Here is a 24940-nt window from a genome sequence, read left to right on the forward strand (position 1 = left end):
TTTACTGTGAGCTAATTACCCAGGAGATCATTTATAGTATGGATGAAAGGTGCCTTTTTGTAAGGTGGCTACCTAACACTACTTGCAAACAGTACCCACTTAACAGCTTGTTTATTCATATCCTGCTTACTGCATACCAGCTCCCCTCTTCCTGTATTGTGGAAATTACAGTCTTGGCTGAGAATTTTAGTGGTAGCTTTTTTCTGTGGAAATTTGGAGCCATCTACTGTCCAAAGAGAGCAGCGGTTAAAGCGAAGTGTAGGATTTTTCTGTCTTGTGCTGTATCCTCAAAAATTCTCAAGTGTTTGTTGTTAGTGTGATATTTGCTAACAACATGGTTGCAAAATTAATTAGGTTTAGATGTTTCTGGGAGAAACTTATCCATTAGTATATATACTAAAAGGCATTTATCCAGACTTCAGCATTAACTGTTACTTAAAAGTTTATATTACGTAGGCAGCTTGAAAATCAGGAAAAAAGCTGGACAAACAGCCATCTGCAAGTATGAAAAAAATCTCATTCAATAAAATTAACAATTTTTCTGCTCACTTCATTGTTAGCTTTCATTCCTGGTTATCTCCTTAATACTTTGGAAAAAAAAAAAAATCTCATTTGGTAAAGTGCAGTTCAGTTCTGAACATGACTCAATGGAAAAAGCATGCCAGAGTCCTATTTCTTCCTGATTTTGGATCTAATAGATATGCAAAACTATTCGAGAGTACATTTAAAAAAAAGAAAATCCAAACCCCAAACCTGGAAAAAGTAATGCTTTTTCACTTTTCTCTCTGCAGGTCTTCCAGCTCAGATCAAACTTTGGAAGCCTGTCAAGATCGTTTTGTTCTAATGTTTCTCCACCAACTTCTGCAGGCTATGCTGTGCCATTGTCTGCTGGCCAGTTGCCCCAGTTATGCCCTTATGACACTTAGCACTATGTTTCAAAGTCTTAAACAGGTGTAGCTGCACGGAACTAAACAAATAATCATATGTCAGTTTGAGACATAAAATATGCTATCATTCAGGCAGCTGTTGCTTAGTTGCAATGAGCTATTCAAGAGTTGGGAAGAGAGAAGAAACATATAAAACACTTACTTGCTGTTACCGTCAAAAGATACACACTAATTAGTTTAGCTTGTAAGATTGCCCATAATTTTCATTGCTGTGGTAGTTGCCCGTGTCTTAGACACATATACAAACACACCCAATGCGAGTAAGACAGCATTTATGTGTAGGTTGAACCAAATGATTATAAATGAATTGAGGGATGTCTCCTGGGATTGGACATAAAGGTCTTGTAAACTGAAAATTTTATAAACAAACAGCTGTTGGGAAAATACCATTATGCTGTAATAGCTGCTATTAAAATCCATTAGCAATCTTGATGGTCTGTTTGAATTTGATGCATCATTTGCTCTGACAGCATTTCTTTCTAAAGAATTTTGTAAAATATATGTAGATTATGAAAGACAGTAGTAATAGACTAGGAGATTAACACTGATTACACATTTTAGTTCCATGTGCCAATCAAGCTTTGAAGAATGCTGTGTATCCTCCAGTTTAAATGTCAGTGGACAAACAGGAACACATTAACCTAAACAGCTGCAAAGCTTTCTCCATCACTGTGGGAGAAATACACATCTCTGCAGAGATGAAGTATTTCCAGGTTAGAAACCACATTTCAGGCAACAAAATAAATCTCCTGTGTTTTCTAAGAGTTTGTGTGCTTTCCTAATTGATGCCAAACTGTCATTCTCCTCCTGCTCACAGATCCAGATACCACAGTGGATACCAGCTGCCATAGGGCTAGGCATGGCCCGTAGTTCATGCTGCTACCAAAATTAGTCAGACTTCTAATGAGATTTTGAAAAATCTGTATGCCAAGAACTGAAAACTCTCCTCTTTTAGGAACAGTTCAAGCGACATTGTTATATCTAAACTGTCCCTTCACAAACAGGTATGAAAACCCATGGAGGGAAATGTGTATGTGTCTTTCTGTAGTCAGAAGTAGGGATGCACTTAGCTTGTTCATGGATGCTGCAAGGGCTCCATCTGGTGGATAAACAAGAATAAAAGACTAAAGCTTGATAAAGCGATCAGATTTAAACATCTTTTATTGAAGAATTTTTGTATGCTCCATGTTTTTTGTAATGATTATACTCAGATTATATAATGCTTGTTATTGTGTATACTTTTTTCCTATTTCTTCCTTTACCTTGTGTTTTTCAATGTTTTATTCAATGAACTTAACAGAGAATTCTTTGTAAGTATTATTCTGGTATAAACTCACATGGCAATTTTATGAATACCCTCTTTTCCCCCCTCTCCTACCTCTTCTCAGTTTCTTTGCCATATCCTCTTTCTCCTCTCTGATATCTACAAGCAGCTTTTTGCTAAAAGGACTGGCAAAGGATGCCATGCCATCTACTATTTACTCTCATTGTTTCTTTCCTTTCTGGTGGAAGTACAGTGGTGGAGGTAAACCATACCTTGTATGTAAAAATGTTGTTCTGCTGAAGTATATAGCAGAGCCATGGTTGGTTCCTTTTGTAAGAGGGAGAAATAGAGAAAGGTTTGTGCTTTAGCGTAAAGAGGGTAAGTCAGGGCCTTTTTGTCCTTCTAGCTCTGGAACAATCTGTCTCATTTTCTTTCATTTTTGGGGTTTAAAATTTTCTTTTTGCTAAGAATTATAATACAAGTATCTTCATCAAAAGAGGTGCAGGTCTGTTATACCACTGTTTATTCTGGTGTTGCCTTAACAGAGTTGCAAGAGGCTAAAACTGGAGTAATATAGTAGTTGCACCATTTAACATGGAACTTGTTAAGAGAGCCTTTAGTTTACTACTTATCAGCTACTGCACGGTTGTGATAATCTATTATGCATTCCACTATATGCCTGCCTTCAGCACTCAGCAATAGATGGTTTTACAATGCACAGTGTAGCAGAGGTAAAGCCCTTGTGTCATTCCATATGGATTTTTTTCATGGCTTGAAAGAAGACTGGATGCTATTTAGAGCCCCAGCTTTCTCATTTACATGCTAACATTTTTAATAATATTTTCAGAAGATAAATGAGGCCCTGAATTTAAAAACATCAATTTCACAGAGGTTGAAGTGAGAGCATTCTAAAAATGAGCCAGCAGGATAGGAAGCCTTAACTACAGGCCTAGTTAGTAAGGTGTTCATGTACATATTTTTTACTTCCATGAATTACTTGAGTTCCATGAATTTGATAAGATTTGAATATATTTTCAGTACATTTTATCTGTAAGTGTATTAACAGTTTGACCACCCTGTCTTTGCTTACTTCAATGTTCAGACAACACAAATTCAACATCTAAAGAACTGTATTCAAAACTTTAGTTTTGAAACATCAAATTATCAACAGGCTATAGTGAAGTCAGTGGGTAGCAGTACAAAATTTAGTAAATAAGCTGCTTGCTTTGTTAGATGAAATTTTGTTTTGACATTGCTGAGAAATACTTGTTTCTTCCCTTACTGTGTTAGGAAGATGCTTCAGTGGCAATGCACGACTGCATTCATGAAGCAGGGGGTAAACAAATGTTTTTTAAGGCATTACAGCTATGCATGGCATGCCTGTGGCAAACTCAAAATGTGTTGTTAACTTGCTATATATTTATTTTGTTAATTTTTTTGTTTGTTGTTTATTGAGTTTATACTTAAATATATTTATTTACTTTATTACAGTTTGACTACACAATTTACCTGACTTATGCTTGGTTCAAGATTTAAGTGCTTGGAAGAAAACTGTAATGGCATGAGGAGAGTCGGTTGTGCTAGCTGGAGTCAGTAGTGCACAGTTTGGAATTGCCAGCAGTTGGTAAAGCCCATTTTAAACTTGTGTTAAGCTGCAGAGGCAGTACCGACCTAACATCATCAGCACCAACAAAAGTTTTTGAAAACTTGTTGACCTGGCTGCTGAGCATGTTGGAAAATAATGATCTTGCGTGCCACTCTTTCTGTAATGTTAAAATTTAGAGCATTTTTTTTGTTTACCAAACTCAACAAAATCCCTGTTTTGTTCTTTAGCAAAAAAAAGATTTTTTTTTCTTTTTACACACTCTTAGTCATAATTTCTTTTAAACATTGAGGATCCCATGTAAGTATCAAGTAGAATTAGAGCTGTATTAAACGTATTCCAGCTGCTTTGGGTTCTGAGGGCCACAGGTTGTTAAACCAGATTTACATGCCAGTGTCAGCAGAGCAGTGGTCCTGTGCCTCAGAGTGGTTAACTCCAAGTTGGATTCAGGGTGCTGTCTTGCTTTGCATGTCATTTTTCACTTTTACTTGTCTAGAGAGAGAGCAAAGCACAACTTTCTGAAGCATACAACCTGAATATAGGCTGGAGAAGTCAATCCTGCCAGTTGTCATCCAAAATCTGCCTTACACACAGCTTGCATTGTATTCTCAGAAACTTGAAGCATCTCAGTGGTAAAAGCCCCTGTCTTAGCTACTGAAAATGTAAAACAGAGACAAGGGTGCCACAGCTGAACTTCGGCCCAGTGTAACCAAGTGTGTGTCCCCTGACAGGCATCTGCAAAGAACTTTATTTAATCGTGTTTTTGCTTGTGTTAGTAATGAGTCCTTTTATCTCTTCTGAAGGGACTGACTGTTTAACAAATGAGTTGCTAAAGGCGTTTTGCTTGCATAACTGTAAGTGCTTATTAGAAGAATCCTTAGGAAAACTGAAGTGAATTACAAGAAACTGAATTGCTACTTTTATTTATAAGAAGACTGGGATTTTTTTGGTGGCTAAATTCAGTGTACAGTATTTGATCATCCTAGTCCAGTTCCTAGTTCCTGCTCAGAAACAGCCAGTGCAGATGAGGCTAGAGCCAGTTTCACTGAAAACACATTGATCCCTATTTGATTGTGGTATTGGATGAAGATGTTCAGCTTCCTCAGCAGAGATGAACTGAGTGAATGGAAAATTAATTACTCTTTTGTTTCCGGTTGTATTCCAGATGAGGATTACTCTATATTGACAAGGCAGCATGGGTGGCCAAGCAAGCTGCCAGTGATTTAGCATACAGTGTAAAACTGATTTAATCAAAATAATTCAAAATACATTTCTAAAATTTTACATGCGTAGAAGAGAACTTTTACTTCCTTGAAGGGCATTTTGCTTAACTTGAGTGCCTGATAAATAGTGTGAATATTGTCTGTGTAGGGAACTGATTGGGAGAATACTTACATGTATATTAGGGGTATGTGTGAAATCCTTTGAAGTCAGCAAGAGGTTTTCCATTAACTTCTAGTTGTTGTGATTCTGAATTGGCCTATTCGTTCAGGCCTGCAGAATGAACACCTAAAGGTAATAGTTACTATTTGTATTTTTTAATACGCAGAGACCCAGGTTAGAGTGAGGCATTTCAAAGCCATGGATCTGTGCTGCTGAAAGAAAAACATTAATTGTGAACAAAAGGGTACAAGTATCATAAAGACTGAGGTACAATCAGAGAGCATTTTGCCTCAACAGGAAACTGTATTTACAATTAGAGAGATTTGGGGCAATAGGAAAAATTATAAAAAGCTAAAACTAAATTCTTAAATTGGTATCAGTGGTTCTTGTTAAGAATTCAATTACAATAGGAAGGAGAGTAAGAAATTGGAAACGGGAACAGAGAGTTCATAACAGGTAATAGGGAAAGTAAAAAATAATGTAAGTCAAGAATTTGCAGCACTGGAGGAAGAACACTTGCAGGAGAAAATAATATTTTGGAGTCAAGAGAATGAATGCAAGAAGTACATTTTTTGGGGGAAAAAAAAAAAAAGGTTTGCAATCAAAAAGCCCAAGAGAGGAAACAAACAGCTTCTTTAGAAAGGCAGAAAAAGAGGTAGCTAGATGAAACAAAGCTTCACAAATTACTAAAATTTGATGAAACAATCTAAAACTGACACATTAAAAATATAAATACTGTTATAAATATAAACAATATAAATATTGTTATAAAATTTAAAATAGAATGTATTAAAAGTGATAGATCTGAATTCTGTGCAGATGGTTCTTTTGATTTAATATCATCTGATCATTTTCAAAGCAGGATTTTTAATGGGGAAAAGAAGCTTGGATCCTGCACAAATCTGGATGCCTGAAGGGCCTGTATGGATAAGAGTGGTCCATTTTTTTTTATTTTAGATCAATTATCTTGCAACATCATTTGCCCATCTACGTAAATAGAGTGAAATAGCTTTAACGATTAAGTAACTGTGGTTTATTCCTGTAGTGAGACTGTGAGATGCTTACATAAATTAGCAAATTAAATGTGACAGGAAAAAAAAAGTTGGTATTTAAAATTGCCATTTAACCTTTAAAGAACTTAAAGATATTTAAAGGAAAACATATTTAAAGATATTTAAGGGATTAAAAAAATTTTGGTAGTTGAACCAGAAAACAGAAGATTGTGAGTGCATCTGCATGGCTGCATTGGTGTGTGAGAAACACTCAGATTAAAAGACAGTGTTCCTCAGCAGATTTTGTTGGGGTTTGGTTTTTGGTTTTTTGGTTGTTTTTTTTTTTTTTTTGTTACTGATGAACTAACCTTTTCACATTAAATACCATTCCTTTTTAGAAGGAATTAATGCTGAGAGATAATGTTGTCCCACAAAATATTTTCAAAGTTTCTTCTTCTTCATTTGACCACTTTAGCTGCAAGTTTTTTGCTGTTTTTACTGTCTATATTAGCATTAAAAACATTAGTATTTTGTTATTAAGTATGAGTCACACTGAATGATTTGTTCACAGTGCAACACTGGAGGAAAAACCGCAGGTTTTCTTCTACCTCCTATACACCGCCTATACATGAATGAATTTTCCCCCTCAGCATGGTGGTGTTAAGGAACGGGGGTGCTGATGGAGACATGGTGCAGTGGAACTCTGCTAGGCCACATCCCAACAACATCATGTGGACATATTTGCTGGCTGCTCTCTTTGGGCTGCAACAGGAAGTCTGGCAGCATTTTTCTCTCCTTCACCAAAGAGGGGACAGGGTTGGCTTCCATTGTATATTAAAAAAAAAAAAAAAAAAAAGAAAGCCTTTAGGACTAACTCAGCTACATTATTTTTAAATATGCTCTTGGCTGAAGACTAATGATTTATTAGCTTGAGTGAAAGTAATTTTCAAAGATAAGGAGAAAGTTATTTCCTGTTACGGACACAGAGGATATGTGTGATTGTACAATACAGAAGATATAAATGTATATATAATTTTTCAGACCGTCTGCCTGTGATGGTATCCTTTTACAATATTGCTGGCTTCTTGCTATTGAAAGTGTTTTTAATGGTACATCTAGTTATCTTGTCTCCAGACAAAACAAGCCTTCCTGAAAGTAGGAGAGAAAGCACTGTTTCATCCCTCCATAGTGACAGCAGCTAAAGAGATACAGCACTTTTTGCTAGGTAAAACTACATGTTTGTGGGAAAATGGCAATTGTATACTGCTGTCATTGTTACAATGAAGCAAGCCTCCATTTCCAGTTTAAGCTTCAAGCATTAAATGTGCACATAAGAACATCTCACCATCCTGCCTTGGCATTTTGTTTTTTTCCTTGATTATATCTTCAGGAAGAATTAACATTTTGATACAACATTTGTTCATGGATTTGCAGTGGTTAAATCAATAGTTAATGAGGTTCATCTTATAATTTGAGCTTGTAGTTTGTTTATGCTAGACCAACTTTATCCATACTCCAAACAAATTATCTCTTATAATCACCAGCCTGAAGATAAATCTCTAAATGTTTTTCTGATGATAGTGCTGTGGTTGGCAGGTGTTAGAAGTGCCTCCCAGGGACAAAGATTGAAGATGGGCTTGTTCTCACAAATCCTTCAGGCGAGGTTGTTTAGCTTTCTATCCTGTCATCTGCAGAGGAGCCTTGTATGGTGCCCTGCTAATGAAATCTAATAGGCAAAGGTCATATATCTTTATGAAGAAAAATGCAAAGCTGGTGAGTGATAAATGTGCTCCATGGGGTTCAATGGACGATGCTTAGCGATAAAATCCACGTTTAAACAGTGTTTCAAATGGCTTGGCATATCTCTGTTTTTTGTGCCTTAACTACTTTTTATAACAATTCTCATTACTAGTGATGGGATTAGATAAATACAAAAATAGTTGAATACGCATGCAAAATTGCGTATGTAATTAAAGAAATAGGTGGGGACTTTAAGTGTGTAATTATTTTTCAGTATTCATAGCATAATTAATAAGGTGGCTCACATAAAAGTACATGGCAGTATTGTATTTAACTGTGAAAGCTCTGTTGACTAGCAATAGAAGCATACTAGCTAGTGTGAAGATTGTGAAGTTTTAGGTAGTTTCTAGCATCAGTTGTAAACCAAAAATGCCTTTGTCAAATGTCAAAATATAAAAAAAACCAAAACAAAAACAAAAACTGAATGGAAACAAAGCATGCGGGCATAAAATTGCAGATAGAACTTCTAAAGAATGCAAGGCAGTGCCTTTAAGAATTTGCTAATCTGAAGTTAGAAGGAATTAAATAAACCAGATATTGTTGAATCACTGCTGTTTTTTGAGAAGTTACCAGTTCATTTGCTATAGTTATACTGCTGAGCTAAGAGACAGTTCAATAAATCAACTCAGGCTTGATGGATTCTACAAACCATTGCAATGAGTGTGTGGAAGAGGAAAGAAATCTCTTAGTATTCCCTCTTTGACAAAAGGGTATGCAAAGAGCCTGAATGGATGAATGGTTGATTAATTTTGCCAGAAATTTTCTTGACAGCCAGAAATGTGTTTTTGCGTTACCATGTTTGCATGGGAATTATTTTGTAAAGTATGAATTATTACACATAAACTTACACCTGAGACTTAGCTGGCTAAAACTGACGGCTCCTGGTCAGTATATGTATGGTTGTGATGCTTTTTATGTTTTAATTCATCACTCTGGCAAGTCAGCCTTTTGGTTGTTACCACTTGCTAATCAGTCAACAGTGAAATCAAATATTGTATGTGATTAAATGAACCTTGTAACCGAAGTGGTAGGTTGTGTCTTTTTCAGTATTGTTTAATTAATTTACAAGCAATGGAAAAATCAGACGGTAGTTCTTAACCTAGGATCAGAAAGGAGAATAATACGAAGGAGAATAAAAAAGTGATTCATATGCTATGTCCACATGGCCTATTGATTAGTAAGACACGAAAGTAAGTGCGTTTTTTTCTCCTCTAAATTTCTGAGGTAAACAATGTACTAGATTGTATATACTATACTGTAGTTTAGTATGGAGATTTTTCCTTTTCGTTTTGTGCATATTTTGTGCATATTTTGTACAAGTGATATTTGCTTATAAATGTGGCACATAAGCAGGTTCCTGGATTCCTTTACTTGTAGGCTTTGAATATTCATACCCGCGGTTTCAAAAGACTTTCCTCTCCATGCAGCTCACTCCAGAAAAATATGTACATATGTACTTCAGCCTTTAAAATAACTTCAAGGGAGTACATTTTAACATAGTGCAAGTACACTTCCCTGTAGTTCCCTACTTACAGCAAAAGTTGTACTCCTAGCATTGCAAGTTTTCTAGTTTGTCCCTGTGATTATTTTACAGAGGCAGAGTTTTAAAGACACACTTGAAAAAGGAGGTGGCATCTAAGCCTTTAAACCTGAAAATCAGATCTATATGTTTTGCTGCATTTTGTGGTTTTAACAACGCCAAACTACTTATCGTTCAGCTGCCACAAATGCTGAAAAATGGCAGCTTTATCTTTATCAGGCATGATTTTCTTATTACAGAAAACATCCATTAACAATGAGACAAATTAACAGCACTTTGAATTTCTTCCCTTGAAGATGGAAATAAATAAGCGCTTTCACCTTTATGTCAGTAGACTAGATGATGCATATCCTTTCTTTGATTTCTGTGCCACTGCAAAACTTTTTTCCTTCTAGATTTTGTGGTCACAGCCATCTAATATTATCATGTCGTTCCACTGCACACCACAACAATATGCACACCATTACCTTTGTTTGTTTATGTCTCTAGGCTACGTGCTTAATGTTTATCTCATGCAGTAGCGGCAGCACCTTAACAGGACTTAATCTCCAGCCCTTCTGATTTATTACATTCTTTGAGTATATATGCACAGACCCCACTGACACAGGGGAGCATTTTTGACTGTTGTGTTTCCAGCAGTTAGTCGTACACCTCAGTAGTCAGGGAGGGCTGCCTTGCTTATGAATAGGAATTTGTGTTCCTTCAGGTGGGTGGCAGTGATGGCCACTGAAGGCAGGTATTCCAGCCAGAGGAAGAATGTTCTAATCCAAATGGGCCCTTATTATATCCTTATGTTACTTGGATATCATAATGTCACTTAAGATACATGGAGACACTGTACCCCAGCTGCTAAATTAAAAGCTGTCTCAGATAGCCCTGAAAATGTGGAATAATGGAACTTAAGTTTGCCTGTTTACCTGAGCAACTTTAAAAAAACCAAAGTTTATGAATGAATTGAGACTTTCTAGTCTTTCCTGGAAATAGTGTGCCGTGCTAAGTACGTATAAAACATGGACATCTTTATAAATTCTAGTTAAACCCAGATTAAAATGGACAAGCCTGAATTTGAATACACAGAATTTGTACTTGGATCAAGCGCAAGTAAATGTTGTTTAGCTGTAATCTCAATTTGTAAAGAGTGGATCCTCGTTAAGACACACTATCATAAAATGTACCAGTGCTGCAGAAAAGACACTGTTTCCAGTGTGAAGTGGGCTAAACACACTTTAATGAAGTGTGATGATCTCTTTTATTATAGATTAATCCTTCTTTTTTCTGCTTTTAATGGAAGTAATAGACTGTAAAACATAGCCATTGCCTATAGTAAGGAGAGTGGGATCAGTGCTAAACAGGTATTCGTCACTTTATTCTTTATGCAGTATTTCACAATGCTGTAGAATTTCTTGTTTAAATTTCTTTGTAAGTTAAACTCAGGATGCCTAAAGTTAAACATAAGGTGTGACTGTGTTCTCTATAGAGCGGGGTAGCACAAGCTCCCAGATGCCCATTCTCCTGCTCTTCAGTTTAGGACCTAATACCTGTTTTTCTGTGGAAACTTTAGACAGCAACACAAAGAAATCACAATTAGCTGCTTTTTTTTTTTTTTTCTCTTTTCAGAAGACCGATAAATATTGGTACAGCAGAGCTATTATTTGGTAGATTGACCTGCACAACAGAAAAATGCCATCTTTCATAACAGAAAAGATAGTGAATTGTATATAGAGCATTTTCACCAGTGCTGATGATACAAAAAAGAAAAATAGTGAATATACTTGTTCGTGTTTCTGGAGTCTTGTAAACACTGTACTGTTTATACTGTTTTTTCCATTTTTAGTGACCTTACCTGAAAACTTTTCTAAAAAATTTAGTCTTTTTCTGCTTTTCTGCCTTTTTTTTTTTTTTTTTTAAAGAAGGGGAGCTTCTAGTAATTAGCTGGATTTACAACAAATGGCACACAGACTGTTAGCTCTGCGTGTGTGCTATAACATTGGTGTTTACCCTATTATATTGCAATTTAAGTATGTCATAAAGTTTTATCAGTGATCACACAGAAATAAACTAGAATGCAGAAGTACTGACCATGAAATATTAAGAGAATACACTGTGAAGCAGTATGTATCGACTTCTGTATTGTGCTAATTGCTTTGGTTGTGAAAATTGTAATGGGATACAGTGATATTCCTCATTTATATTTTGTGATGGTTGGGTATTTTTAGCAAATGAGTTGTCAGCAGAAAGGCTTCATTAGACCCATCAGGGTATCTGCCCATGAATAACGAATCCCAAACTGTACTGACAGTTTCCTTGAGCCGAAATGATGGAGCACCTCTGACAAAAGCCATATTGTGCTCTCCATGTGAGGAGTGTGAAGAACAAAAGAGACAGTTTATTCTTAATTTGGTCAGGTTAATATTGACACAGTTAGCTTAGAAGAATCAGAAGTGTGTATAATGTACATTTACAGTGATCACTTGGGTAATTGGCTGTTGGCTTCATGAATCAGAAAGTGTTGCTAGAGATGGAGAAGTTACAAATTCTCTTTGGCTATTTCTTGGAGATTTTGCTTCTTTTGAAGGAACATCCATGTTTGTAGTCATGTTAACTATCCAATTTTAAAAAAGAGATTCCCTATAAGAAAATTGAGTTTCAGAGAAAAAAGTTTCTCAACAATATACACCCTACGTAAAATGGTATTTCTCAATAGAAATACATAATAACTGAAATACATAATAACTGAACAGGTCACATTCAAAAATCCTTTGAACGTCTGTTGATTTCTAACTTCCTTATTCTGTTTACCTGGATGATAAAAAAAAAATTGTCATTTCAGAATGTTCTGTGGTAGCATTGTATAAACTATTTATATGCATTAGACAAAACAAAACAAATGCTAAAACACTAAATTCCTCCAGTATCCATATTGCAAAATACATTTACTACTAGATTCTATTTATTTCAAGTATATTACATTTCAAGTATACTGACAATCCAATTCTTTTGTTATAGGTTACTTAGAGGGCATTACAACAATGTTTACATATGCTGTTTACCTGCCGTACACTATGGAAATATTAATTCATATTTAAGCCAGCACATGCTAATAAAGTAGGGAAAAGTAGTATAAGAATGAATAGCTGACTGACCTTTGTCATGGTTTGACTATATGTCACTGTATTTCCTACTATACTAATTCATCAGCAGCATATTTTACAGTGCTTGTAGTTAATTTGGGATGTAGCAGTTTAACTGTTGAAATGATTAGCATTTTTCATTTCTGAAAGAAATGTTTTATTTTCTGTTAGCATTTACAGTACATGCAGCATTCTGGTTGTTTACTTAGGTTAGCAAATTTGTGGAAGAGTCCATATGTCTACCATATCTTTCAATATATAGTCTTTGGTCATTTATAAGAGTTTCTTGTTTGCAACTGCCTATTTATTTGAATGTTTGAATGCTTGTGAAGGGAGTCTGAATTGTCTTGTTGGTATTAGTTTAAACTTTATGGATGTTTGGGAAGAGGGATGGAATTAAACTAAGTTTTAGGAAAAATTATTACTTAATATTTATTAACACAAATAAAATTACCTTTGCTTATTTTAAAATTAATAATTGATTTTATGATTTGATTAATAGTCCAGTCAACCAAAAAAATTGATGTGGTAGAGTCATGATGCTGTAAGAGATGTAATCTGATTTTACTTTTATTCAATAGCTTAGCAACAGCATTTTCCAGCAAATTTACTCTTTGACCTATTCTTTTAACAAGGTCTGTTTGCCCTGTGCTTAATTTCTGGATGGACTTAGTAAAGTAACAACTTATGAGAAACATTTATTGTTGATTATTACAATGACTGTTTATGGGAAAATTGAGTAACTTATGTTGTCAGGTATTATTTGAATATTAATTGTTCCTTAATAATAGTGATGTGAGAAGCTTGTATCTTATTTCTCATGCCACAGAATGAATAGGGTCTTGGATTTTATACCTTTGCTGAATAATGATTTTCTGTCAGTAAGTTTTCTCATTGACAGGCTATGGATTAAAGTAATAAATGTGATCATTTTGCTTCACTTGGACTGTGTTCTGGCATGCCTTAATGACTCCCTCAGTAATACTGTTGATTGGATGTGATGGTAAAACATCTCTTGCCCTCTTGCCCTTTTAAATTCTCAACTAATTCGCATGTTTTCTTTAAAGATGTTTTCTTCCAATGTGGTGTATGGTGCTGACACACCTAAACCCATTCCCATGCTGCTCTGAGCAGTCTTTCATCAGTTGATAGTATTTTGCACCAGGTGGTGCTGGTCCATTATGATGGACCAGTAAGAAAAGCATGCAAACTCTGTGAGGTATCTTTTAAAATGCTGTTTATTAGCGCTAACATTGTAAGGAGAAAACACTATACATAATCCTACATCTCTTTAGATGGTGGGAGCCCTGAGGGGTGTAGCATTGAATAAGCCTCCAATCCGTGCACAGCATGCTGGAGACACCCTGTTCACAGAAGAGATTTCCACTTCTTGGTCATTTTTGCTATTGTAGGATTCTCTTACAAGGAATCAACTTCATTCCTCATTTCTACTGTGAAACAGAAAGGAGGTTCATATGAGAACTTGTTGCTGCATTTTTAGACAAAGGCAAGGATGCACCAGTGATGTAATTGCTAGTACCAAGTAGAGTCTGCCTGCAGGCTTCTCTGGTAGAGTTAGCTGGCTAAGTTTATTCTGTGCCCAAGGAATATGTGTAACACAACACACCCCAAAGGCCAAGCTGGATGTGAAGCACAGAGAAAAAAAATGTAGTACATAACTGATCTCCTTCTGCAGCTTGTACCCAATGGAGAGGCATGGGTAGCCTGCTCAGAACTATCTTGATGCTTCTCTCAGTCATCAACACGCTGAGAACCTCAAAAAGAGAAAATACACAGTCTAAATAATAGGTTTGAAAGCATGGAGGAAATGGAGAGAACCTCGAGTAGCTGAGTCAGGTAATTACATAGGTAGTACAGATCCATTATTGTTTATATTAATGTGGCCCAATGTGAAGCTCTCCAGTCCAATTGCTCCACCAGGGATACATACTTGGCAACTTCCCTGCTTACAGCAGCAGGCTACTGCATCACTTGCTGCTATAGCAATTCGTCAGTGTTGCTCTTGATCATATGACATAAATCAGCAAAAAACAGGACACAAGTCAAATTCAGATTTTAGCACCTTCAGGGACTTTACAGCTTTAGTTCCTGCTCTGACTGGTAAAACTTACCTTTCATTGTATGGTGTTTGGTGCTATAGCCTTACTGTGGTAATTATTCCCACCAACAAATAGCTGCGACCATGCAAATATTGTATCTTGTTCTGTTCTGTTCATAGTCTTGTTCTATGTTGCCCTAGTGGTCCTTGGCCTTAAACTCTAGAAATACACCTCCGATTGCCCAGCATGCACATACTGACTCTCCAGTTGGCAATGGTTGTGGCAGGGAAGTTTTCCTTTGCCATGCAGGCAAGTTAAGAGGTTCCTCCATCAAAATACTACAGAAAGCAGGATTTTACCACTTTGTGAGTGCCAGATGTGGGCTGAGATGATGGCAGATATGAACTCAGTCAGTGTCACTTTTGTGAAGCTTTCAGTTTAGTCACAATATTTTAATAGAAAATTTCTAATTCCTTGTATTTTCAGTTGATACAAGCAATACAGAAGATTGAAGCCTTGAAGACTGGACTTCTAGAATGAACATTTATTTACCTTATGTACAACCATAAAAACATCTTGCAGACTAGATTCTTGATTGGTCTATGTCCTTCCCAGTGAAGTCCCAATCTTCTTGAATTGTCTGTTAGTGGGTAACTGAGATAAGGAGTTACCAGGGCTTTTCAGATGGTTTTGAATCTGCTCTAGTTCAAATTTATTATTCTAATAAATTTTAATTATTCCAACTGCAGTTAGGAATGGGATGACTGAAGTAGCTTTTCAGTGCTTAAGCACATTTTGGTACTTTTTCGAATATACCCAATACTTGAGTCTTCAGAAAAATGTTACTGGTTTGGACATTCAGACCTTATTCGCCATAATATAATTCCTCACCTTAACATCCTACTCAGATTTCATATCTGAATATCCACCAGTAAACTGACAGCTGACTTCTGTTTGTGCATTAAATCTGTGTGAATTTCACATAAAACTTAGGTGCTATGTGAACATCGAAGTAGAACTTCATTTCTAATCTGGGAAAAGAATCTACTTCCAAAGCATTTGACAAACAGAATTTTTTGTTTTAAGTTTAACTTACAGGGAGGGAGATGCATTTTGTGGACACATTTGAGTAGATTAATAAATAGTATTTGTATATATGTAAACAAAACAGTAATTTATTAGGTAGAAGACAGATGCAGGGGAATAACATGTCAATCTGCCTATACAGTTGTGTTCATGATGAACTGCTGTTTATTCAGGGCCAGTGTAGCTTGGCAGCATCAGAAGATGACAAAAAATTATCTCAAATACAAATAGCAGGAATATAAAGGAGAAAACAAAATTTCTAAGACTTTGTTCACTCGAAGTTATCAGAACTGAGGACTGAAAAGAGACATTTATACTTTGTGCATTACGTCCCCAGGTGAGAAAAAGAGGGATGTATGGTTTATGTTGCAAAATCTAGATAATTCAACATTGTATCAATGAGAATAGGAATGACAATCGCAGTGTTTACCTCCTGTGTATTTGGTGTTGGGTGTGTGTGAAAATAAGCATTTTTTTGACACAAAGAGATTTTAAAACTAGTTTGCCTCTGTCCTTATTTTGGGGGGGTACTGTTTTGAAGACTTGCACAGAATTCAAAGAGCAGGAGTAAAGGAATCTAAAGGAATAATCCATGGTAAAACTGTATACAATCATGTAACATCATAATGGATACATATAAAGGGCTGCAAAATTAAGTTAGCACATACAATTTCCTTTTTAGTGCCTGATTTTGCACCTCAGTACTATTATTTTAACATCTGTTAATAAATAGACATGACAAATTTCATAAAATATTTTCATTTTTCTGATAAAACAGGGGTTTTATTCAAGAAATAGCAGTAGCCCAATACTTTCAAGCAACCTTGCAAAAGCAAGTAGGAGGAACAAGTAAGAATTTTGTTTCAGTAGCAGTTCCAAGCAGTTCCAACCTACATTTAGTATTTTAGAGTTCTTCAGAAATGAAAGTCCTATACTGTGCTGTGAGACTGGTTCTTGATTTTTTTTTTAAGCATGTGGCTGTTTTGACAAATGGAATGGAATTCTGTTGCCAGTTACTGACACTGATGCTTATTAACGTTTCTGGCTATTTTCACCACAGATTTGGATGGAAAGAGCAAGGCAAAGATGCTGACATTTCTTTCAATTTTTCACCATATTTCAGGACTGCGTGTTACACAGGAATCTCATTGGTGATCTGAAGGTGTTCGTAGATAAATACGGGTTTGATGTACTTGTCATTTTGGCCAACTGTTTGTCAGATGAGAAGCAAACAAAACGACAAATAGCAGTATACTCGGAAAACTTAGAGCTAGGCAATCAAGTAAGTACCTGGAAAAAGAATCAAATGATGTCTCTCCTGAAAAAAAATGGTTTTTTAAAGTAGTATATGCCAAAGTGTTGAGTAATTAAGTGGGGTCAAAAAGTAGCAACAGTTGGCTGGCATCTGAGTAGCTGTTTGAAATGGCTGCATTATTTATATGATGCAAAATGAAAGATTGTGATATTTATGATCATTTCGGACCAGCCTAATAGAAAAAGTGTATGGTTACAAGAAATCCAGAAAGAGACAAGATTTTTCAATTTAGCTAAAACAGAATGATCTTTTTTTTACTAGTTTTGGCTTAGTTTTTTATTGCGATATACACAAATGAATCTTTGTCAGTGAGGGACAAGCAAACACTTTGTAAATGGTAATGACCAGAACTCATCTATGTGTATGTTATTGCTAAAGAATTTAAGCTCTGAAATGAAGCCAAATTATTACTAGGATGTTAATTTATCCAAAGCTGGGTGCTCTCCATTTTTTTTACTATATTTGTCCCCAGGTGGAAGAAATCATCTCTGTGTTAACTTTTCTAACCTTTAAAATACTTCTTATTTTAGGGGCAGGTGGCTAAATGACTCTGTTGCTTTCAAGGTCAAATATAAATGTATTTGTTTTACAAATCTAATTATCCCATTCTAGAAATACTTTTCTCATGTACCCTTACATATTTTACTCAGATTTCTTAAGACAGCAACTAAATATTTATTTGGATTTTCTTTTGCTAATGAAAAGTGAACTTGAAAGTCAAATGGTATAATTTCAAGTAAATATTCTGGCCAATTATGCAATACATATTTTGTATTGATCTTCTGTTTTAATACTTCATCTATTTAGAGATCATAATAAGGCTGTTACAGCGAAATAGCTAAGAAATAGATTAGTAGGAATAGATAGGTATGGCTGCGTTACACAGTGAAGTAGTCAGTATGTGCCCTTATGCCCATGATTGCAATGGCTTTTTAAACATCCTATTTTTCAACAGATCTGCTGTGAATTAGAAGAATGTCAGAATCCTTGTTTGGAGCTGGATCCTCTAGAATGTGGATGTGACCAAATTCTCATTTATCATCAAGAAAATTCTTTGGTGACCTGTGATGAAATTTTTCTTCTAGTTAAGGAAGTTATAAATAGAAGGCAACCAGAAATGGTATCAAACAGTAGAACTTCTTCTACTGAAGCTGTTGCTGGAAGTGCTCCACTTTCACAAGGATCTTCTGGTATTATGGAGTTATATGGTTCTGATGTAGAACCACAGCCCAGTTCTGCCAATTTTCTAGAAAATCCTCAAGATCTAAATGGATCTATGCAAGCGCACGTTGATGTTAATGTAGACCTTGTGAGTCCAGACAGTGGATTGGCTACCATTAGAAGCAGTCGGTCTTCAAAGGAGAGTTCTGTTTTCCTTAGTGATGATAGCCCTGTTGCAGAAGGTGCTGCTTCCCATCACAGTCTTCTGCCTGGCTTTGATTCCTATAGCCCTATTCCTGAAGGAGCAATAGCTGAAGAACAGAAACCTCAGTCTAGAGACAACAGTGATAATTTTGATCTTTTCAATTTTGATCTAGCACCTGTGGTTACAGCTCTGTCTGAGTCATCTTCTCGTTCTGTTGATTGTTCCCCAGCAGACGACTATTTCCTTAATAGTGATTCATCAGAAGGACAACAACTTACTGTACAGAAAGAACTTGATGAGGCAAACCTGCCAGAAAATGATAGAGCAAATTATTCAACTGACTTACTTATGACAACAAATGAGGAACACAATTTAGCTGAATTTGATGAGAATCCAGGAGAAGTGTGTGAGAAAACATCAGGTTTGATCAATTTACTTGAAGGTCATTCTTCATCAGAAATCTTGAAATCTGCTGATTCAAGAATTCCACCAACTCCTATGAACAGTCTTGTAGAAACTTCACCATTAGATAATGGGCAGCCTTTATTTTTCCCACAAGATGTCATAAAAAAAATTAATGACATAGATGGCACAGATTATTCTCAGTCTCGTGTTAGATATGGGAGCTGGTGGGATGGCTTTGACCTAGAGTCCAGAAATGCTGATACATGGAGTTCAAGTGAGCAGGAATCTGTATTTCAGAGCCCTGTTTTGTGGAAAGATTGTAAAGAAAGTCCCCTGCTGCGAGAACATATTGATAGAAGAGCCTCAGATTCTGTATTCCTCCAAAAACAGCCAAAGCAAATGGAATACATGAGAGCAGGTCTGTGGGATAATCAGTTTAAACAAGATAATTGGAACCGTAAGAGTCAAGAGAAAAACAGTGAACATTTGCATTTGCAAACTGCTTCTTTAGAGGAGACAAAGCAAGAACTGAAGAACTTTACTGACCCGTGGAAGGTCAGTCACCCAACACCTGTGATGTCAGATGCATGGCATAGTGGTGAAGGGAAAAGTAGTCAGCCAGCTGAAGACTCTTATGAAGTCTGGACTAAGTTTGATGCAGAAGATATTGCTAGATGTTCAGAAAATGTATGGACCATGCCCAAACTGGACAGAGAAAAAAAATCAGTTAATATTCCTGAGGAATGGGCCATATCAAAAACTAGTTTATCACATTCTTCAGAAATCACAGCAGACAATGAGATTGAAAATCCACCTATCCAGGTATCTCCAGAAGCCTGGGAGAAAGAAAGATATTATTCAGTAGAGGAATATGGAAAATCTGAAAATACAAATTCTGTTTTCAACAATATGCAAAATAATTCCAAGCTGCAAACAGAGGGAGAAAATGTATTTGGTGATCCTAAACATAGACCAAAACAATTTGAAAATACAGAGACCTGGAATACATATGATAAAAACATCAGGAAAGAAGTAACAGAAGTGGTGGTGCCGTGGGAGGATACCTTCTTGTATAAACACTCAGATCTTACTTCATCAAACATAGGTGAAGATGTAGTTGTTTCTCCACCAGACACCAATTATTCAACATCTGATTCATATGTATCACCTACATATGTGGAAGATGAAAGAGAAAATGACGACAAAGATTTTGAGGAAGAAACAGTTATTGATAAATTGAAAAACCCAAATTTGGCTAAACCAAAAGTACTTGAGAAAGCAAATAAGGAACCATTATCTCACACAAGCATGCCTTTTTCAAGTGCCAGAAACACAGACATCTGGAACACTCCCCTAAATAATGTCACCCAGTTGCAAGAAAGAAATGCTGAAATTGCTGCTCTTTCTGCCTCTGCTAAACCTTTCCTTAATTCAGAACAAACAACTAATCAATGTTTTCCAACTGAGATACGTACCAGTGAAAATACTTTTTCTGTATCTGAAAACAGAAGAATAAGACCAGTATACAATCAAACAGTGAATGACTTATCACCTCCACAGAACAAATTAAATACTAGACAAACTGCAGCTGAAAATGTAGAAACAGTGAGCAGTGTTCCTGTAGAAGACACAGATACATCTATGCCAACTTCAGACACTGGGAATGGTCTGGATCTGAAAATACATGACACAGGGAGTGAGATACTTAGTGAGAAGGCAGCACAAAACACTGCTGATGTTGATGAAAAGCTGGAAAGTCAGGATTCAGCGCAGCAGCTGAATTCATGGAGTTTACAGAGTGAGCAGGATTGTGAGGAAGGCTGGGACAAGGCCATTGTCATCTCTCAGGAAGGAAAAGAGGAATATAAGAGAACAGATGAGACAAGTGGACAGCAAACCATTAGTGACATTTGTAATAAACCAGTGCAAGAGGACAGTGAATACTCATATAACGCAGATTCGGAAGAAAACAGGTCAATGACAGAAGTTCCCAGCTCCACACAAAAAATGAGGAATAGTATTAGTTTGGAAGCATTAGTCACAGAGAATGAGTCATTTTCCAATCAAAGTAATCTAATTAGTCAGGCAGAGAGGAAGGACTTGTTGCAGAATAACGTAGAATCTTCTTCAAGTGCTTCTGAGGAAGGCAGAAATTATGAATCTTTTGATGACTCCAGACCACAAAATTACAATTACAGTGAAACTTCACAGCTGCTTTCTGAAGAAGCTGAAAAGAAGACTACAGGGATAGAGGATGCAAGAAGTCCTGAGATGGAAAGTATCTCTGAAAGTTCTGATAAGGGTAGTGATAATCCTGAAAATATTTCTTCTAAAATGCCCCAAAGAAAAGGCATCTGGAATGGCTCTGGAAAGAGTGGTTGCCCAGCCACATCAATTCTTTTGATGAATGAACCACAAGAAGTGCTGGGAGAAGCGAATGAGGGCTTACATGAAGTGGTTCCGAACTATCCAGACATTTGTAATTCTGAGTTAGCATCTTTCAAAAATAGCTCCGAACTGAACAGGATTCATGAAAAGTCTTTCATAGATGAGTTTAAGAAGAGTTCTTCTTCTGGATATGTCAGTGTTCCTGACATTACAGATATGTCTGTGGTAGAAAATTCGTTTTCACATGAAATAGGTTCTGGGAGAAATGAAGGCTCTGAAAATTTAGAACTTGCTATTAATGAAATCTCTGAAAATTTAGACCCTGCTACTAATTTTTGTGGAGATCCATGTGTATTGCTTAATGACAGTTTTCCCCAATCTGCTTGGAATTCACAGCCACGTGAAGATTTGCAGTCTTCTGGAACAAGTCCTGAGGTGAGTGAAGTCCTTGAAATGGCAAACACCACAAGTAGCCTTTCAAAGGATATACAGATCAGAAGTTATTTGGAAGAAGATAATGTGTGGAGTGATTCAATACATGATTATGCACAGTCAAGTGGGACAAGTCCTGATTTAAGTGATGCATCTGTGAATGTGTGGGGAGACCTTCCAGTTGCCAGTCATCACAAAAGAAGTAGGGATACATGGAATATTAAAAATAATAAAAATCTTGAAGATGCTTTTAAAAGGAATGAGTTTGGGAATGAGTGTGAAGGATTTGAAACAAGCACTGAACAGAACAAAGTTCCTAAAAGCTTAGATTTTTGGAATGCCCATGTAGATGATGATACTGTATCTTCTTTATCAAGTCCTGACGTAAATGAGGATTCAGAGATTTCAGAGGCATGTCCAGAAGTGATTCATGAAGATTCAACGTCTGAAAACAAGCAGCAGAAAGCATCTGAAGTTCGAGAGAATTATGCTCAATCCAGTGCAACAAGTCCTGAAGCAAATGAAGACAATGTAGATGTAAAAACTAAGGTGAGAGAGGAGGTCGAGGTAGGCATCTTCAGAGGAAATCCTGAAACAATTAAAGCTAGGAAGATATTGCAGGAGGACTGGTCTCTAATGGAGTGTAATGAGACTCCTGAATATTTAGGTCACTGGGAAACACTTCAGAAAAAAGCTCATGTGAGTATTTTCAATGAGAAAACAGGTAGCAGAGAAGACTCTCATTTGCATCAAATGAATGAAGATACTACACAGACTTTTGCTGCTGGAGACAAAGAAGAATGTTCTTCAAAAGCTGTAGATATGTGGAGTGTGTCACTGGAAGCTGATTTAAGAACTGATCCAAAATCCACAGTAGGAACATTTGGTTTTCCAGATGGCAGTTCAGAATGGTGGAATTCACAACCTTGTGAAGAGAAGCAGTTGGAAGATGAGTATTCTGTTTCAAGTCTCTCTGCAACAAACCAGTTAACAAATAGTAAGGACTCCTGGGAAACACCTTCACAAGATGAAGAACTAACAGAAGCACATTTCACTAATGCAAGCAATGATGAAAATCAGCCTACACCCCTGTACTGTGGTGAAAAAGAAAAAGAAAGGCTAATACATCCTATGAATATTCCTGATACTCAAATAAATCAAAACACTGTACAGTTCAAACAATTTGATCCTTTTATGCTGGATAAAGAAGAAAGGGGCTTGAAAGAGCAGTTGTTTCCTACAGATGAGGAAAACCAACTGACTTCACAGAATCCTTTTTCAGATGAGGAACAAGGTATGCCAAATACTTCAGTTCAAGAAATCATTGTACTGGATCTGCCAAAAGACAATGAGGGAGATGCAAGTCTCATTCCTCAAGAACAACAGCAGGACACCTGTGAAAGATTAGAAGTGCACAACTCCCTGCCAGGTGGTTTCACTGTAGAAGACTTATCTTGTGAAATAACAGAGAAGTCAAGTCCAGGGTGGAGTATATTAGTTCCCCAAACTGCACTTATCCCAGATATTTTGCAGGATAACACACAAGACAGTAACCAGCTATTTTCAGTGGAACCTGACCTGTGGACTAATGCTGAGCAGATTGTCACTTTGAAAACAGATGGTGAAAATCCTGATATATTAAGCCACTGTGACCAAGACAATAGTTCAGAGGCATCAAACAGTCCTGACGTGTGCCGGGAGTATGAAGCTAAGCATGCTTCTATCCCATCTTCTCAGAGTGGGGTAGACCCTGAGGACAAAGATAGTCAGCTGATTCACACATGGTCACATATGAGTGAAGGGGCAGATTTTGATTCAAAGCGTCTGTTAGTAACGCAGAAGGTGGAGACACAGTCTGAAATTGGTAGCCCCCAGGACTATGAACAGGGAAAGACCAATGAATCCTATCAGCTAATCTCTTCTAATACTCAGGAGACTCCTGAATTTGCAATTTTGGACGAATGTAATCTTGAAAATAAACTTGTTACTGAATCAGTTGAGTTGTCTGAAATTACCCATGAATTTTTAGAAGTGACATCCTTAGATCTGAAAGACGTGTTCCGTGAAAGTTTTACTCCTGCAAGCAATCAGGGAACACCAAGCGATACAGCTGAAACAGCAACCTCCCAGATACGTTTGGTTCCCGTGGATTTCACTCTACCTGACAGGGCAGAGCAAAGCTTAAAAGAAATTAGTGCCTTGGCTGCAGTTGGAAAATATTCTGATATTGACCATACAGCAATAACTGGCGATGAGCTAGATGTATCAGAAGAATGTGTGGATGAATCCGAGACAGGGATAGAACAGAACATCAGGAACAGATCAGTGACTAATGTCCTGGCAAGCACATGTGGTGGAATGAACATACTGGCAGTAGTAGGCAGTGAAGCAGCAGAAGGGGAATCAAAGGGTAAACAGATACTCTTTCCCAAATCATTTCTGCCTGGTGGTAATAAAAGCCATGAATCTGATTCAAATGATCAACTTGTTGATGACACAGCAAAAGAATCTGAAGATGTAATTGAAAATTATGTTCCTGTGTTTAAGGAAATGCCCGGTGACCAATCACCAGTGGTGTGTACTCCACCATCCTGTGTATCTTTTGACACTGAACCTTTTGGCATCAGAGAGTGTACAAAGGATGAGCTCTTGTTAGAGCAGACATTTTGTGACAGTGTTTCTTTGAAAAAACCGTTACCACTGCCAACTCCTTTGGAAGGTGCACAAGGCATCCTTATGACCAAAGACAGCAGCATTAAAGATCAGGTGCCTAAAACATCCACAGAGTGCCTTCAGGAAAATCACACATCAGTACCTTCACTCTCTGTGTCTGAAGTAACTCTAGGAGCTTCTGAGATTTCGATAGGAAAATCTGAAGCAGAAACCACTGGTCTCGACTCACCGCCAGGTGGAGATAAAAGATCACCTGATGGTAAGAAAACCAGCTTTCAAAGCGCGTTCATAAGACAAAGAAAGAAGGAAGTGGCTGGAGTATTACTGCTGAATGATGGGGCTTTGGGGGAAGTTTGAAGTTTGTGTGTCTCCCTGATGTACAAAACTCTGTACTTTGGGAAGACTTCTAGCATCACCCTTCTAGAAAGTTTTAAAGCTTTTAAACATTGAAGTAGGAACATTATTTCTGTTCTTTGTACAGGGCCTAGCATATGGGAGACTGAATTGTTTGTCCCTTAGGAATGATTGCAGTGTTAATATATAATCTTTAACAAT

At 36.8% G+C, this 24940-nt stretch overlaps 1 protein-coding gene across 2 annotated transcripts in view; it reads left to right on the forward strand.

Moving 5' to 3' along the window:
- The window catches only part of PRUNE2 (prune homolog 2 with BCH domain), a 148536-nt gene that overhangs the window by 67203 nt on the left and 56393 nt on the right, over positions 1-24940 (forward strand). Inside the window, exons 7-8 of one of the 2 annotated variants that reach the window (XM_074812365.1) lie at positions 16930-17088; positions 18077-24644. The exons of the other annotated variant lie outside the window; for it this stretch is intronic. Coding sequence (XP_074668466.1) covers positions 16930-17088; positions 18077-24644 — 6727 coding nt within the window. The remainder of the gene's footprint in view (positions 1-16929; positions 17089-18076; positions 24645-24940) is intronic. 2 annotated transcript variants of the gene reach the window in all.

Source organism: Strix aluco, chromosome Z (genome assembly GCF_031877795.1).
Source record: "Strix aluco isolate bStrAlu1 chromosome Z, bStrAlu1.hap1, whole genome shotgun sequence".
Lineage (NCBI taxonomy): Eukaryota > Metazoa > Chordata > Aves > Strigiformes > Strigidae > Strix > Strix aluco.